This window comes from Stegodyphus dumicola, chromosome 11, assembly GCF_044657685.1.
Source record: "Stegodyphus dumicola isolate Sdum_Otavi_A_Nest chromosome 11, ASM4465768v1".
NCBI lineage: Eukaryota > Metazoa > Arthropoda > Arachnida > Araneae > Eresidae > Stegodyphus > Stegodyphus dumicola.
The window spans coordinates 21,945,103-21,962,781 of record NC_140778.1 but is presented as its reverse complement, the minus strand read 5'-3'; the positions used below and the strand labels follow the sequence as shown (position 1 = coordinate 21,962,781).

The 17,679-nt window shown below is 35.5% G+C and overlaps 1 protein-coding gene and 1 long non-coding RNA gene across 2 annotated transcripts; both read left to right on the top strand.

The window, feature by feature from the left end:
• Positions 1 to 1,553: 1,553 nt before the first annotated feature.
• LOC146993837 (platelet-activating factor acetylhydrolase IB subunit alpha2-like) lies at positions 1,554 to 4,363 on the top strand. The gene is made up of 3 exons (XM_085826409.1): positions 1,554 to 2,275; positions 3,989 to 4,051; positions 4,172 to 4,363. Exons 1-3 carry the CDS (start codon positions 1,596 to 1,598, stop codon positions 4,251 to 4,253), a joined length of 825 nt encoding a protein of 274 aa, XP_085682535.1. The 5' UTR covers positions 1,554 to 1,595; the 3' UTR covers positions 4,254 to 4,363.
• Positions 4,364 to 5,022: 659 nt separating this feature from the next.
• On the top strand, positions 5,023 to 5,748 carry LOC146993836 (uncharacterized). The gene is made up of 3 exons (XR_015043815.1): positions 5,023 to 5,307; positions 5,423 to 5,500; positions 5,670 to 5,748. It is a non-coding gene; the product is annotated as an uncharacterized LOC146993836 (long non-coding RNA).
• Positions 5,749 to 17,679: the final 11,931 nt, after the last annotated feature.

Below are 17,679 nucleotides of genomic sequence, written 5' to 3'. Positions count from 1 at the left end.
AATTTTTTTTCTCTTTATGTTTCTCCTTTGTAAATTGAGTACGCAGATTACTCCATTTTTTTTTAATTTCATTTTCTGGAACGTATATTTGTGTACTTAAGTCCTGAAATGTTAAAATAACCATGCTTGAGAAAAAGTAAATAACTACTGTGCTTTAAATGATAACCTTTACTATTAATTAAATAGACAATAATGTTATGAAAACCGTAACAATATGAGTAAAAAGAACAAATGAAGAATAAAGATTACTATAGTAGAAAGGAATAGTGTAATTTCAATACAAAAATTTCAAATAAGAAATATAAATATGCAAAATCTTAAAATAGCGTATGATACTGAATAATTAAAAAATACTAATACAGTTCTGAAAACTGTAATCATATTGATACATCAGTTAATCAGCTAATAAAATTGAGCAATATTGTATTAAATTGAGCTGTAATTTGTTTAACCAACATAAAATAATTTTCATCACGAATAAAAAAATATTTGATTATAAAGTAACGGGAAGATAACTTACCAAAATAAGGGAATCCTTTAACTTTTTATTTTTATAATTTATGTTATTTGTGTCCCACAACACAGCATGGTCTCTATAAAAATCAATCAATTGAAAAATTTGATTTTCGCTCCAACGAAAAAGCGCCATGTTTCCAAAATGAGAGAGAAAAGCACGTGATCTCTGGAAGCAATCTAATTGGCTAGAGTCGCCGATTTTATCGTCGGCTAGTGAGCGGTGAACACTAGCTCTGAAATCGTCGCAGAGAACATGACAGATTTTTAGCGCATGCGCACATCCCGAAAATTGTTCCTCTGCGAGAAAGTCGGCCGATAAAATCGGTACGTGTAGACGGGCCTTTAGGTCTCAAGATAACGGCATACACATTACCATGTAGGAATTCATTCATTCATTCATTTATTTATTTTTTAACTTAGCTAAAGTTTGCTTCTTAAAGACACGCATTTTTGCAGATGAACTCCTTAATTACGCTCATGGACACAATCGTATTTTAGGGTATTTTCTACTTCTTTTCCTTTTCTTTCTATAGGCCCTTTTTTTTCCCCTCTATTATTTTTGGGCCATTTAATTTAAATTTTATTTTGTCCCATCTTTTCTTTCTGGCTTTTTGAACTCGTACAAAATGTACGAAGTTCCTTTTTACTCTCCTCAAATACGAAATTGCCCCTCTTTCTATATACCTTTCCTTCGCACCTATGCTTGATTTTTCGCCCATCGGTGCAGAAAGACTTAGCGGGTGCAAAACAAGACATCTGTCTACTTTGTCTGTCTGTCTGTCTGTCATTCTTATTCGCATAGAAACCGCATCATTCGTACTCGAACGAATTTTACAGATAACTGAGTCCCTAATACCGGAAGTTTACCGAAAAATGTGTACTTTTTCCCATGATGCCTTTCGAAATCGCTGATGCAATGTAAGGTTACCAGAATAAATTTTAGAGCCAAGTGCATTGTTCAAAAGTAGCCAAGCTTTTGTTCAATCTGTCGTTGTTCGTAGTAGTATTGTTAATATTAGGTTGTTCGGCGTGTTGTAACGGGCTTGTAATTTTGAAGTTTTTATAACTTGTAATCGACTATGAAGGTTCTGATAACCGGTGATTCCATGATTAAATATATGTACCAATATTTACCGTCTCAGCTGTATGATAATAAACTGCATGCTCTCGCGTTTCCGGGCATAACAATAGAAAGGTTGACCAAAAAAATTTCATCCTTTAATGAATACGATTGTATCCTTTTTCATGTAGGGACCAATAATATGGATTCTACTGTGGATGACAGTGTCTTAAAATATAAAAGTTTAATTCGGGAAGTGAGTAGAGTGAATCCGTATGCGCGGGTAGTCATATCAGGAATTTTGCCCAGAGTGGATTCGAAGTATTTAACTTATAATGAGAGAGACGAATTGCGACCTCGACTGCGCTCTGTCAACAACAAGAGTTCTCAGTTTGATGAAAAAATGATTGATCTCTGTGAAGAGCTGGATAATGTAACCTTCTGCATGTCATCTCGTGACTGGAGTGGATGCATGGCTCTGGATGGGCTGCATTTGAATGCAGCAGGAACACGGCAGTTAGCTACACTGTTTGTTCAAGTTTTGACGCAACTTTTAACTGAGAGTTCCAAAAGTACCAGTAAAATAGAGCTTCGAAGTTCATTGGATTTTCCTCCTCTCTGTGATGGCGGCAGCGATATTTTAACATCTTCAGCCTCTCCTCTGTATTCTGAAGTTGTTGCTGAATCAGCTCTGTCGAGGTATGTATATATATATATATATATATAATTTCTTTCCTTCTTCGAAATTCAAACACAAAGAAATATTTTTACAGCAAGGCATTAAATATTTAAGCAATCTGTTTGTCAGCCAAGCTATGAATTTCTGAATCATACTAAGCAACTGTTGAACTATCAAAATCTTTATTCATTTTTCTTTTTAAAGTAATGAAATTTGACAAGTAAAATTCAGTGCCTAAGAATACAAATTGTATATTGTTTTCTTGAAAAAACTTAATGCTTCCTTGATAAAGCAGTTATTGCATTTAGTTGTGACAGCTGGAGAACGTAATCACCCAGTCAATAACATTCAAATTTCTAATGTTCTCAAAGGCTTATGTAGTGGCTTCTTTAATGAGGAATTTTTATCTGTTATGGATCATTTCAGTGCAGAGGCAGATTACAGAACAAGAGGCCCAAGACTGAGTTCCTTATTTTATTATATATGTGCTTATTATTCTTCCCAACACTGTAAAATTCAAATTTTCTTTGTTGATGACACAACTATTCTCATGCAAGTTCAAACACTAGAAAAAAAAATCCATATTCAACTGCAAAATTATTTCTGTTTGTAGAAATATGGTTAGAGATACTCAGTGCAAAGTTCTGTTTCACACAAAAAAAGTTTAACTTGCTATCCATTCCCATGTTATTTGACGGCTACAATGCAAGAAATCACATTTGCATGTAATCTACTTGATAATAAACACACTTTTAAATTTCACTTTGCCAAACTCTGAAATAAATTCTTTATTTCTGTGGCAAGCTTGAGATATTTTCTTGGAAAATAAGTAATTTTTCCATTCACAATAAAAAATTAGGCAAGTAAATTTTATTTGTCTTATATGTTCTGTTGGGATTACACAGGTGATAAACATCAATTTGTTTCAAACTGTAGCTGTTTAAAAGACATTAACCTTGTGACTACAGATCACTTTCATGCACAAAGAATTACAATCAGATAAATATTTGTGTGTGTTTATAATAAATCTTTTTAAAGTGCATCACTTTGAAATCAGTCCTTGTCCTATGATTCTAACATGCTGCAAATGACTCATCTATTAAGATAACGGCAAATTTGAAAGTGAATGATGAAGTACAGAGAATTTTTATATGTACATGTAGGATATTTTGGTACAAAAGAATCAGTCCTTTGCCAGTCTTAATTTAATAAATGGCATTTTTGCTAGTGATTAGTATGTATTTCTTCTGGTTTCTGAAAATCTGAACGTCATAAATGGCTGAGTTTATTAAATACATGCATTATTGTTAGTGTTTATGTATATATGTTATAACTTACCAGCTGCTCATTTAATATTTGTTAAGAAAATAATACAGCCTACTAGGCAGTTAATCTTCTGATTGCTGAAAATATTGCCTAAAGTCACTGCAGAGGAGAGCATCTTCTAATGAATCATCACTGCTGAGGGGAGAAAACGCATCCCCCCATGGCCTTAATTTTTGCATAGCTGTCAAACTTACCTCAGAAACTGTGTGGCTGTTCTATTTAATAAATTGCTTATGGAAAAATAGTATTTAAACAGTAACATATATAAGCTACAGAATAAAGGGAAAAAACAGCATACAGGATAGTTTGCAGTGCATTTTACAGCTTGACTTTAGCTTTGATGCTCTAAAATTGTTTTTTTACAAAATAATGCAGAAAAGTGTAATCATAATTATTTTATTCCACAGGAAACTGCCATCACAGTTGAATGTGAAAGCTCCTTCAGAAACTGAACAGCAACTTCAAACAAGGTAGCTTTTTTATGCAAATGCATGAAGTACTACAGAATCTATAAATTTTTGTTCATGAACTCTTTGCTCTAAATTGATATTTATTATACTTCATTGCATATAAATTAATTTTTTAAACAGAGAATTTCAACAGTGTTCATCTGCTGCTGTTACTCAAAAGAACCTAAAGGAAAATTCTGAATTGTCTTCTTTCTTGAGGTAAATGATAATTCATTAGTGGTGAATCGTAATCATTTGTACCCTATGCGGCATCCGTTTTTCATAACAGTTATTCCTTTTTAGTAATTTTGAGATTTCATGAATTATTAAAGAATTGGTAAATTTCTTTTTGTGCAACGGTAAACAAGATATGTTTCCTCCACCTTTCAGGAAATCTGCTCATCCAGATCCTAATGGATGGATTCATGTAGGGCGAAAACGTTTTACTCAAAATATAGAACAGTGTTGTCAGTTGAGGTGAGATATTGTTTCTAACTTTCCAAGGACAATAAATTAGAGCTTTTATCAAGATTAATTTCTTAGGATGTGGATGTGAAATTACTCATAAACATAATGCTTCTATCTCCCATAGGAAGCCTTGCCTGGTTTCACCAAAGAATGTAGCATCTTTGAACTGTAAAACGTATCCAAGGTAAATCATAAATTCTTGTATGCTTAATCAAACATTATTATTTATATTTTTGCAAGTCGTGTACATTTCATTAAATTATTATTCTTCATTTCATATAAATTAATTTTTTGAACAGAGAATTTCAACAGTGTTCATTTGCTGCTGTTACTCAAAAGAACCTAAAGGAAAATTCTGAATTGTCTTCTTTCTTGAGTAAATGATAATTCATTAGTGGTGAATCGTAATCATTTGTACCCTATGCGGCATCCGTTTTTCATAACAGTTATTCCTTTTTAGTAATTTTGAGATTTCATGAATTATTAAAGAATTGGTAAATTTCTTTTTGTGCAATGGTAAACAAGATATGTTTCCTCCACCTTTCAGGAAATCTGCTCATCCAGATCCTAATGGTTGGATTCATGTAGGGCGAAAATGTTTCACTCAAAATATAGAACAGTGTTGTCAGTTGAGGTGAGATATTGTTTCTAACTTTCCAAGGACAATAAATTAGAGCTTTTATCAAGATTAATTTCTTAGGATGTGGATATGAAATTACTCATAAACATAATGCTTCTATCTCCCATAGGAAGCCTTGCCTGGTTTCACCAAAGAATGTAGCATCTTTGAACTGTAAAACGTATCCAAGGTAAATCATAAATTCTTGTATGCTTAATCAAACATTATTATTTATATTTTTGCAAGTCGTGTACATTTCATTAAATTATTATTCTTCATTTCATATAAATTAATTTTTTGAACAGAGAATTTCACCAATGTTCATCTGTAGCTGTTACTCAAAAGAACCTAAAGGAAAATTCTGAATTGTCTTCTTTCTTGAGGTAAATGATAATTCATTAGTGGTGAATCGTAATCATTTGTACCCTATGCGGCATCCATTTTTCATAACAGTTATTCCTTTTTAGTAATTTTGAGATTTCATGAATTATTAAAGAATTGGTAAATTTCTTTTTGTGCAACGGTAAACAAGATGTTTCCTCCACCTTTCAGGAAATCTGCTCATCCAGATCCTAATGGTTGGATTCATGGCCGAAAACGTTTCACACAAAATATAGAACAGTGTTGTCAGTTGAGGTGAGATATTGTTTCTAGCTTTCCAAGGACAATAAATTAGAGCTTTTATCAAGATTAATTTCTTAGGATGTGGATATGAAATTACTCATAAGCATAATGCTTCTATCTCCCATAGGAAGCCTTGCCTGGTTTCACCAAAGCATGTAGCATCTTTGAACTATTAAACGGATCCAAGGTAAATCATAAATTCTTGTATGCTTAATCAAACATTACTATTTATATTTTTGCAAGTCGTGTACATTTCATTAAATTATTATTCTTCATTTCATAGAAATTAATTTTTTTAAAAGAGAATTTCACCAATGTTCATCTGTAGCTGTTACTCAAAAGAACCTAAAGGAAAATTCTGAATTGTCTTCTTTCTTGAGGTAAATGATAATTCATTAGTGGTGAATCGTAATCATTTGTACCCTATGCGGCATCCATTTTTCATAACAGTTATTTCTTTTTAGTAATTTTGAGATTTCATGAATTATTAAAGAATTGGTAAATTTCTTTTTGTGCAATGGTAAACGATATGTTTCCTCCACCTTTCAGGAAATCTGCTCCTCCAGATCCTAATGGTTGGATTCACGTAGGGCGAAAATGTTTCACTCAAAATATAGAACAGTGTTGTCAGTTTAGGTGAGATATTGTTTCTAACTTTCCAAGGACAATAAATTAGAGCTTTTATCAAGTAACCAAACACATTTTCAGAAAAAGGGGCTGAAAAATGTTGTTAGAGCTGGCATATGGGAATCCATTTTAATGGATTGATCCCAGCTGAATATTGGGCAGCTCAGTTCAATATTCAGTTTTCTGCTGATGACCCACTTAGGTCAAAGTAAGAAATATATATATATCTTAATGTAATGCAATCATTATACAGGGTGTGAATCAAAAGTTTAAAGACTTACCTTGAAATAGAAATTTATTGGACATTTAAATACAGCGGACTAAAATTCTTCAAAATATAATACTTCAGCATCAACACAGCGTGCCTTCCACTGTTCGTAGCCCTTCTGGAAGGCCTCGAGTGTCATGCTGTCAAGGGCTCTCGTCGAAGCCTGTTGGATGGGGTCGAATCGCTTTCCTTTTAGGACTGTCTTGATTCGGGAAAAGAGGAAAAAGTCACTTGGAGCCAAGTCGGGACTGTAGGGTGGCTGCGTCAGTGTTATCACATTGAACTTGACTCAAACGTCGGCGGGTGCATTGTCGTGGTGCAGAATCCAGACGCCGGGCGGACTCGATCCCTCAAGTGGCGGAGCACTCCAACATAAAAGTCACCTGTGACAGTCTGTCCACAAGCAACAAACCCTTGTGAATCACTCCTTCACAATTAAAAAAGCAATCAGCATGCACTTCACACGCGACTTGCTCATGCGAGCTTTCTTGGGCTTCGGAGAGGAAGCAGTGTGTTATTTTGAGCTTTGATACTTCGACTCAGGATCGTACTCGTAGACCCAGGTCTCATCACCAGTCACCTTTTTCTCCAGAAGGTTCAGATCAACATTCAACCGTTGGAGCATTTCCTGGCAAACAGTCATGCATAATTTTGCATAACATCTGTATATACGCACAGAATAAATGACTTCTTTTCCAAAAGGAATTTTTCAATGATGTCTGTACATACATATGTATTTATCTCACATAACTAAAAAAGATTAGCCGTAGAATGTTTGTTGTATATGGGACTGCTATAGTTGTGCATCTCTCTTTTTATTGTAATTGCCAGAACACCAAATATACCCACACACACCTTTACCTAGCCTTAATTTTCACAATCATTGGCCCTAGTCTATACTCCCAATTATCATTGAAATGCTTTAAATGATGAAAATAGTTGTGTTTTGGCGATGTAAAACTTTTTTTAAAAAATTATTTTTGACAAATAACGAAATTTATTTTAATGCAATCTCCAGCTTCAGCTTCCTTATGTCTGCAAAAATATCTGGGACATTTTTATACTCATTATAAAAAATGAAATTATGAGAAGTTTGACTCCCATGTGACAAAGACTGAGCAGTGTTTTAAATTTCAAAATCTGCAGTTTTTGTATAATTTAATAAGTAATGTGATGTGCACATCAGATTTTGCATATGTATTTTAAAATTTTATACTCTTTAATTTACTTCTAGTAATAATGTATTAGATTGAATTAAATTGTATAATATATGTTTCTGATGTTATTTTTATTTTAATGTTTGAATTTGTGTTGAGTCAGAATACATACATGCGAGCATCTCAGTCAAAGGATGAAAATATGACTTTTTAAGTAAATTCAAAATAGTGTCATTCAAATAATTTTGAAACTGATAAAAAGCTTTCAGAGATTTGTAAAATAATAATAATTTGTAATTGTCTCCCGAATCCTTCTCTTGTAAACATTGTATGGTAAAAAATCTGAAAATATTAGTATATATGATGTTTGAATGCATTCAAATCAAATAGATATTTATTGAAATTGTTTTGTTCTAAAGAGTTTATGTTCATAAAGTATATTTTAGCATCTATAATCAGAATTACCTAAATCAAGCTTATGTTTGTTTGTCCCTTCATAATAACTGATGGGCAACAAAAATAAGCTTGTTTTAGTACCTGACAGATTGAAGGAAAACCAGCACCTGTATATCTAAGTGGGTACTTTAGGTATTGCTGGGCCTTGCTAAGTACTAAGCTTCCACCAAAATGGAATTTTGAAGAAGAATGCTCTGAATGTGGTCAGAAAGTCTCCTACCACCAACCTCTCAAGGATTTTGCCTCACCTTCTGCTTTTAATGCTCCTTGCTAAACAACCATTACACACTTACATTACAACATCCATGCCTTCTTTGGGATTTGAACTCGAACCTTTTGGTATGATAGGCAGCGTCATTAACTACTATCCTGTCTGGGTGCTACAGCATAGTGTTGCTATAATGGAAGATGTCTTGGTTCTGTGAAGACATGAAAACAATCACAAAAGAAATGATGCCTTTCTGCATGTGAAGGAATTCTTTGTGAAGTATGCTCTTTTGTCAATCGAAACAAAATTCAGAAATCACTTGGATGCACAAGCAGATATGTGAATTGCTATTAAAGTGCCACAATATGGAAAAAAATATCCAATACAGAGGAACAGAAATAGTTATTAATTATTGTTTTGAAAAATTTATGCAAATATTAAATTTTGTAATATTTTTTTAGTTCCTTTTTATTATTATTATTATTATTATTATTAAAATTTGATTACATAACTGTTTTCTTTTTCCTCACCCTCCCTAGAAACTTTGTTAGGGGCTGCAAGAATATAATTTTTTAGAACTGCTAGACATGGAAAAGTTTGGGAACCTGTGTCTTAGAAGATGATATTGTGAAGTTCAGTTTTGAACTAATAAAGAATACTGTATATGTACATATAAAAAAATCTAATATCTATGTGAATATGTTTCAAACCTGTTTCTGAATATATATATATTTATTTATATTTACATAATACACTTAAAAAAGGGAAGATAACTAAAGTTTTCATTTAATAAACTAAATATACATGCAGGAGTAGTGTTTGACCTACTCCACTCTCATGTAGACATTACTCCTGCATTATATGCAGGAGTAGTGTTTGAGCCCAATACTGGCATATGTATCTATAGGAGTGAAATCATTAAGCAACTGGGAAACAAAATAATTTTGCCCTTTACAACATTAAATTTTTTCCATACATCTAAAGCATTCTTAGTTATATTGCTGTCATAAAATCTGGTCTAAATTTTTGTGAAATGTAAGTTAGTACATTGCTTATACCACTTGTCCATCAGAGTTCTTATGCAATCATTGGTTGTATGCATATATTGGAGTTTAAAAAATGATTTAAAAAAACATGTAACTTCAAGTTGCATAAGTCAGGTTTAACTCTACTTGATATGGAATTAAGACCAGGAAATTAGCTAGATGCTTTTAAACATGGACTGTTTATTGTATGACATTCTAACTCGATGAAAAGGAGATTATCATTTGCTTATATTATGCATATCAATAAGTGTGGTGTTAACTTATTCTGAGTCTTTACATGCGGAAAGATCTTGAATAATCATAATAGTGCAACTTTATACCTGTTACTTGTGGTGTTTATGTTGCAGCAGTATAGGTAATTATTTCTTAGATTCGATACATAAAACCCGAAAAGACAGATTCCTGTGGTTTACACCTTTTGTTTCCTTTCTAGCATCCACATCAGAGCACTTTTGGACTGACAGATTTCAAGTGTCCTTAATGTGCTTAAGCATAACAGTAAAAAATAGCTTATTTGAAATTCGAATCTTGGCACAAGTGAGTCGGTTCTGAACCATATTGATCAAGTTGCTGCATAGCAATGAATTATCTAGGATTTATATTTCAGAAAACACAAACAGTTCATTGCTTCTGGCAAAAAAAGGGGATGCAATGTCACAAAATAAGCGAAATGTAATCACAGAAAAATGCAATGAAGTTCATTCACTATGACATAAATCAACAGTGCTATGTATTAAATTGATGAAGAATTAGCAATTTAAAAAAGACTGGAAGAAAAATAATAGATCGAATAAGAAGCAGACTATATTACTTAAAATGAATGACTCATAAAATTTCTGGGCTGGCGTAAACATTCAGGAAATGTAGTGTTAGAAGAATTAATGTGCAATTTGAGAATACGGTCAATGCGTGGGAAGGTGCAGAAAGAACATCTATGCATACAACGTCGAATATATAATTATTGTTTGATCAGTTGACTTATATGAAAACCTTCTCTTTGGAGAAATCAAACGAGAAACAGTGCTTCAAACGAAACATTTTCATTTAAGTATAAAATTATCTCGCTAGCTAGGCGAGACGCAGTTTTCAACGAAACATGTTTCGGTTAGGAACACTTCAGTAGTACACTGTTGGCCATTAAAATAGCAACACCGTGAAGAAAAGCAAATACAAAAAAGATATTTATTGCACGTAAACTGTATGGTATACGACGTGCAGTCTCCTCGCTGCCTCCAGACACATATACGGCCATCAGAATATCGCACGCTGAACAGGGTCATGTCTGAAAAGACAACATTGTGACATTCTTTTATCCAGCTTTGTCGTTTGGTGCACCAGAATCACCGTCTCTCTCTATGCTGCATTTTCAAGGGAAGCCAAAGTAGCGGTCATCGTGTTGATAGTTCACTCCACTGCAGGGCTTAAATTTTAAAATTATAAGCGCCGGAGCCTTATGGAAGACCGCCAGCAAAGAGCAATAAAAGTAAATAAATTAATTAAATGACTATTAAACTCATTAATAATTTTTAAATTAAACAGTTAATTATAATCAAATTAATTAATAGCTATTTAATTAAAGTGTATAGATTTTATTCAATTAACAATTATTATATAATTGATTATAATTTAATTGATAATTATTATATAATTAATTATTATTTATTGAAATAATTAAAACTAAAATAAATGTAAAGCAACAAATTAAAATGTCATAAGCGATTTTTAATATAATTTTATTGCTAAAAATAAAATTTTCGAGTTAAAATTTCTATGGAAATTGTTATTCAGTTATATAAAAGAATTGCCGCAGCCTTCTTATTTAGGGCTCCGGTGCACTCCGGCTAGAATTGTAATTTAGCTTAAAAATTGAGAAGTACCAGAGCTGGGCTCCGGTGCAATTTAAGCACTGCTCTGCTGCAAACGTCGAAGCACCGTACGAGCGGATACTCGGCGTACTACAAACATACACATTTCCTAACTAATGGTTCGTTATGTGTTTGTGCGGTTTTTTTCAAGGCTAACCTAACAATATGTCTGTCCTCTCGAGCGTTAGTCAGGAGACGGCGTTGAGATCCTGCATGCCGTTCAGTATGACCCTCAGCAACCCATTGATTATATATTCGCATGACAGTGATTGGATGTCGACCAGTGCGACGGGCGATATCGCGGAACGATAATCCACACTCTCTATGGGAAACAATCCTGCCTCTACCGAATTCCGACTCTTGCTGGTAGGAATTTCGTCTTAATATTTGAGGCATAACACTATATTCTGAGAAAACTCTGGCCGTACAAAGCGCGTTTCGAATGAGAAATCCACTATACAACATTTTTTATGCAATGCGTCAGATGTCTTTTCTCCCTCCTGCATGCGCTTAAATTCTAATCCATTTGCATACCAAATCTCTTCTTCCTTTCACGTGCTTTTATCGTTCGTCATATCATTCCTTCCTGGTGTTGCAATTTTAATGGCCAGCAGTGTAGGTGAAGACAAGCTCATTTCCCGAAAAAAGCAGTGTGCTTATATAAGCCTTCTCTTGTCTTACTTAAAACTGCCTGAGCAAGGTTTATTCAGTTAAGCATATCGACTAACGTGCCAACGTTCTATAACTTTGACTACTTATTTCACAGTTTTGTTTGCATTAGCTAATGAGAATGTATCCGAATACTCAATATAATCCAAATGAATAAATTCGACAGCGACTGCATTACCACTTTCATGGGAACGGACTGATCTTACTGATGCATCGTCTGACCTGAGAACCAGAATTCTGACAAGAGTGTAATACAGTTAGAACTATATTGTTACTAAGTATTACAATAAGGCATTCAGAATCACCAAAAGGACAGACGCAGAGCTAGAATGGCAGTTTCTGGGAAGGATTGTGGGATAGCAAGAGTTACTGCAAATTAGTTGAAAGCTTCTACCATTCAGCATCACTTAGCTACAAACTCTAGACGTGTAGTTTTAAAAAACAGTGTTGTAAGGAAAGGTGGTTTGAATTTTCGGCGTCTGTTGCAATATCCATAACTCCTAGGCATGGAGAGCAGAATAGAACACTGGAGACGAACTCCTGCCCTGGATTAACTTTCAGAAAAAATCCTCAGATCTGCAGGAGACCATTCAGGCGGACGTAACTCCCGCGGGTTCCTACGGGCTTTAGATATATTACATTGCACGAACGATAACGCTCAGTCAATAAAAGTTCCAATTGGGTACCAGTCCGGTAGAAATGATTATATTTGATGTGTTGTTCCATCTACTAAGTGCACCAGAGGACCGAAGAGCCAACGACCCAATGAAAACGCCTCATATCTAACCATGTTGCTACCTACAGTGAATAGGCAGACAAGACAGTGCCATATGGTCCCTGCAGGTCCTGAATGGGGCCATATGGTCCTGAACCATCCTCTGAATGAACGTATGTTCTAGTCCTGTAAAGACTGATTATACGTGGCAGAAACTGCCTATGTATAGATCTTAGACAGTAGCTTCCCGATTTTCCGACGTAGATCCCCGGAGAGGGGGCATTGAAAGTAACGTTTATTCTGGTGTTGCGGCTGATAATTTTCGAATGTATCGGGTTAGAACTGGATCATGTTCTGCGATGAATTATGATTTTCGTTAGCTTGGGATTCATACGTGAAAGAAGATTGGCTTACCTTAATTCAGCATAGAAGTCCGAGTGAGCTGTGTACCCTTTGTCAACGTAAAACAACCATAGCTCTGTATATACTGGCATTATTATCTAGGCAGCCAAATTCTTACTTAATAACCAAATTTTTACTGATCTTTCGCAGCACTTTAAAAGCCCAATGATTTATGGACAAGATCCTGCCAACTTCTGTATTGCCAAAACTATGGCATTCGTCAGCGATCATCCTTGAGCAAGATAATAGCCAGCTGCATGCGGCCAACGCCTCCAAGGAATGTCTGTTTAATATTACAACCTCCCTTTTGCTTGCCAGATCTTCAGTTTTTTTTCCCAAAAGTGATATGTATGCATGAGGCGTGTTAGGACGACAGTTACAACCATTTGACAACGCGCATAAACCTGATCAACAATTAAAAACTCTTGTCAGCAAGTTTCGAAATTATGTTTCAATTTTGTTTCTGAAAGTGCTTGTGGGATTGAAACCAAAGAATTGAGTTGGCACGGAAACTATTTATGTTCCGAAATATGCTCTTCAGCCAATATGAGATCAATTATGCACGGTGACTATCGTTCTCTTGAAAGTTAACATTAGCATCTGGTGGAATAGCATCAATGAAGGAGTGTACGCAGGGCCAATGGCAGGTTCTTTGCCACACGGTGCAGTCTTTACTGTCTTAACTTCTGCCACCCAGTGCCGCCCTAAATTCTAAAAAATTTGTCTTCCCTAAGTGCTACCGCCCGGTACGGCTGCACAGGCTCCGATCCTGGTCCTGATTGAATGTGATCGGCAGCGATATTGTGGTAAGCTGTAGTGCTAATAGCTGTTTTCAGACTTATCAATGAAAACACTGTACTGCAAAGAGATATTTCCGAGAGCATAATTTCATTGCCGTCAGTGAATAGTTGTCTCTTTTACAGTTGTCTATTTTTCAATCGTCAGGAGTTCACTTTTAGGGCTCTTGGGCCATGTTTATCAGTCCCTCTCCGTGGGTCCTTCGTCGATGTAGGGAAGAGGCGGCAATGCATGAGTTGGCTGCTCTACTTATGCGGGTTAATTGGACCTGACCTCCCCCACGCTGCTCACTTATTCTGCGCATACGTTGGGAGTGGAATATGGAGAAAATTAGCGGCCTTCACAGGACTAGAAGCACCGTTCTGTTCAGTGCGCGCTCAGGCGCGGTAGGGATTCGTAATGATACTACCAAGGTCTGACTCGGGCTGAGTGATCGCTAAATAGTTTTTAGACACCCTTTGGTGTCACAGCATTCAATACTGTATGGCTTATTGCCGGGTCGGAACTATTTTAATCTTTATGGCATGGTAGGCCGCCAGATTCGGGCAGAACAAAATATCGCAGATCTGGAGCGACAACTGATGAATGCTTGGCAGAATGTGTCGCAGGATGACATTAGGAACCTCTACCATTCCTTGCCTCGACGAATTCAAACATGCATTGCCGCCAGAGAAGGTTCGACCAACTACTAACTTGAACACTCAATGGGTGATTGTAAGCCATGAACAGGTACTATAACCTTGACCTTTTAATCAGTTTATTACCTGTGTATCAGTTATACATATATTCAATTTCATCAAAAACAACCACTTCCTTCATGGTGCTTGGATTTTTTGCAAAAGAGTGTTCCGAAGTATGCTCTTCAATCAATTTGAAACCAATCATGCATGGTGACTAAGAGTAGACTCATAGGCTTCCATCGTATTTTCATTTCTGTATTCTCATTCCTCTTGCATGTTTCATGATGATCATATAATTATTCTAAATGCACACAGCTGATGGTTAAAGTACTCTGCTTTTGGGCGTTACAATTGCTACACTTCCATATATGGATACGTCCATCATGATGGCTGACGCAGAACCGAGTTTCATCATGATGTTGAAGCAGAACCTCTACAAAGAGGATGTGGTGGTACTCTTGTGTCCAATATCGTCGTTCGTCAATCTACTGGTATGTACGCCTGTCTCTGCTGCGTCACCAATTGAAACCCGCAATAACGGTCGCAGTCCTAACAGTTCGTGGTGCTGCAGACGTCATAGCGCGGTCTGTGCAGACACTTGTAGTCCTGAACATGAGGAGCCAAATTCCTGACTCAGGGCACGTGAAGTGATTGTACAATCCCGCAAAAGCCGAGACGAAAAGATATGGCTGTCCTCTAGGCGCTAGTGAACCGATAAACCCTCCAATCCTGGAGCAGTCGATTTCTGACAGGTGCTGGTAGGAGTTTTTCGTTTATAATACGTAGGCGTAATACTCAAACGACCGATGTTCAGTTGCGATTTCTAATCGAAAATCGTGGTGACTTTACAATTATACACAATGCAGATGTTATTCATACCTGCTTTGTGTGCATGCGCTAGAATACTGATCATTAACTATTTGCACATCCCACCATGTAGTACTTTAGGCAAATTTGACATTTGTTGCATGCCACAGTCATGGTATAGTAAGTTGAGCAGCTAGCAGTGTAATACCAATTTCAAGGAAGAAAGCAAAGTATGACAGTAGGGACTCAAATAGGTGGGAAATATAGTCCTCAAATATGTACTTTGTAGGTTATGTAATCATCAGATCCTGACTAAGGCAAGGGCATACGGGGCAGTTGCCCCAGGCCCCCACAGCACAGAAGGGCTCTTAATCGACTAGAAAGTTTATTACTATAAAAATTTAAATATATCTAAAAAGTTCGTGTGTCTATTACTGAAGCAGTAAAGCATAGGAGGGTCCCAAAAAAGTTTTTGGTAAAGTCCCCATTTAGGCTAAGTTGGGCACTGGCAATCATGCTTCTTATATCATTGCTTCTCATTTCAGTTTGACAACAGCTTGGATTTTTTTCTGAAATCATATACGGCACATTACATAAGTATTAGGACCAAGCAAAGGAAACAGTGTGATTTAATTAATGCCAAGGTGATCAAGAGTTACATAGCACTAATAATTTACTATTGAAATTTAGAGGTACCAAAAGATATAGCATTGATCAAGAAACCAAGCTGCAGTGTTCTCATATGCTAGCATCCTTACACCAAGAATTGTGTTCTTTCCTAATAAATAATGCTGTATGATACATGATATCTCTAAATATTTATTACAAATATTACTGTTATGTGTAAAAAAATTGAATATTTACGAAACACTGCCTTCGAAAAACTTAAATTACATACCAAGGTAATTTAAGTTTTTCGAAGTGTTTTATTTAACTTAAAGTGTGTCAGGGACATCTGCTAATGGAAGGGATGCTTTTGTGGAGGATTTTTGAGATACTGGCTTGTATTCATGTTACAATATTTTAGTTGGTTGTCAGGACGAAAAGGGGAAGTTCACTTTTTACCGAAGACTTCTACATATTTGTTAACATCCCAGGTTTCAATCGATTAGAATCTCCTGAGAAGTTAGAACAACTTCTATGAATTTAGGATAAATAGGAAAAAGTAGGGGGAAAAATAAACTTACTCAAAATTCTGAATTTTGAGTAAATTGAAAATTTGATTGAAATTTTCATTACAGCAGCCAAGGAAATTTGACTTATTAAGAAAAGTTAGTATCCATTTTTGATAAAAATTTTAAGGTATTTCTCCGACTTTCTTGGCATGCCTTCATGATGTAATGGTCTACACACTGGGCGCGTATTCCAGACGTCCGTGGTTGGATTCCCGGCGAGAGCATTGCTCATTTTTCATCTTTTCTGCTTCCAAAAAATACATAATGTCTCTAAAGTGGCACTCAAACTAAAAGAGTGGTGGATGATGATTCTCCACACCCAGGATTTGGCGAGTGGGTCCTATAAAACCTCAGTCACCTTTTAAAAGGGGAAGTGTATAAGGTAATTCTCCCAGCTTTCTAGCATGCTTTCGTAGTGTAGTGGTCAGCACGCTGGCCACGTATTCCAGAGGTCCCTGTGAAGGCGTCGCTAATTTTTTACTTGTCCTGCATAAAAAAAAAAAAAAAACAATATCTCTACAGTGCCGCCTGAACTAAAAATGATGGTTGATGACGATTCTCCACCATCAGAATTTGGGGATTGAATCCCTTAATCCCCAGTGCCCTTTAAAAGGTGGAGTATACAACGTATTTCTCCCAGCTTCTTAGTGTGCCTTCGTGGTGTAGTGGTCTGCATGCTTGGCGGATATTCGAGAGGTCCGTGGTTCGATTCCCGGTGAGGGCATTGCTCATTTTTCATGTCTCCTGTTTTAAAATAACTTAATGCCTCTACAAACTCATCAGGGAAAGAGGAAATTAAATTATCACAAATTTTGAATTATCAAAGTTATGTTTGATTTATGAAGAAAAGTTAGTATCCATTTTTAAAACAACTCATCAGGGAAAGATATATCTAAATTTAAATTATCACAAATTTTGAATTAACAAAGTTCTATTGTCTTTTCAAACTATTAGATATTAGAAATAGTATTAGTAAGTCTGAATACTATTATCAGAAGCTCTATGCTAACAGGAATAATTTCATAACTTCATATCAGTGAAATCTCCCATCTGTTAGGTACAATT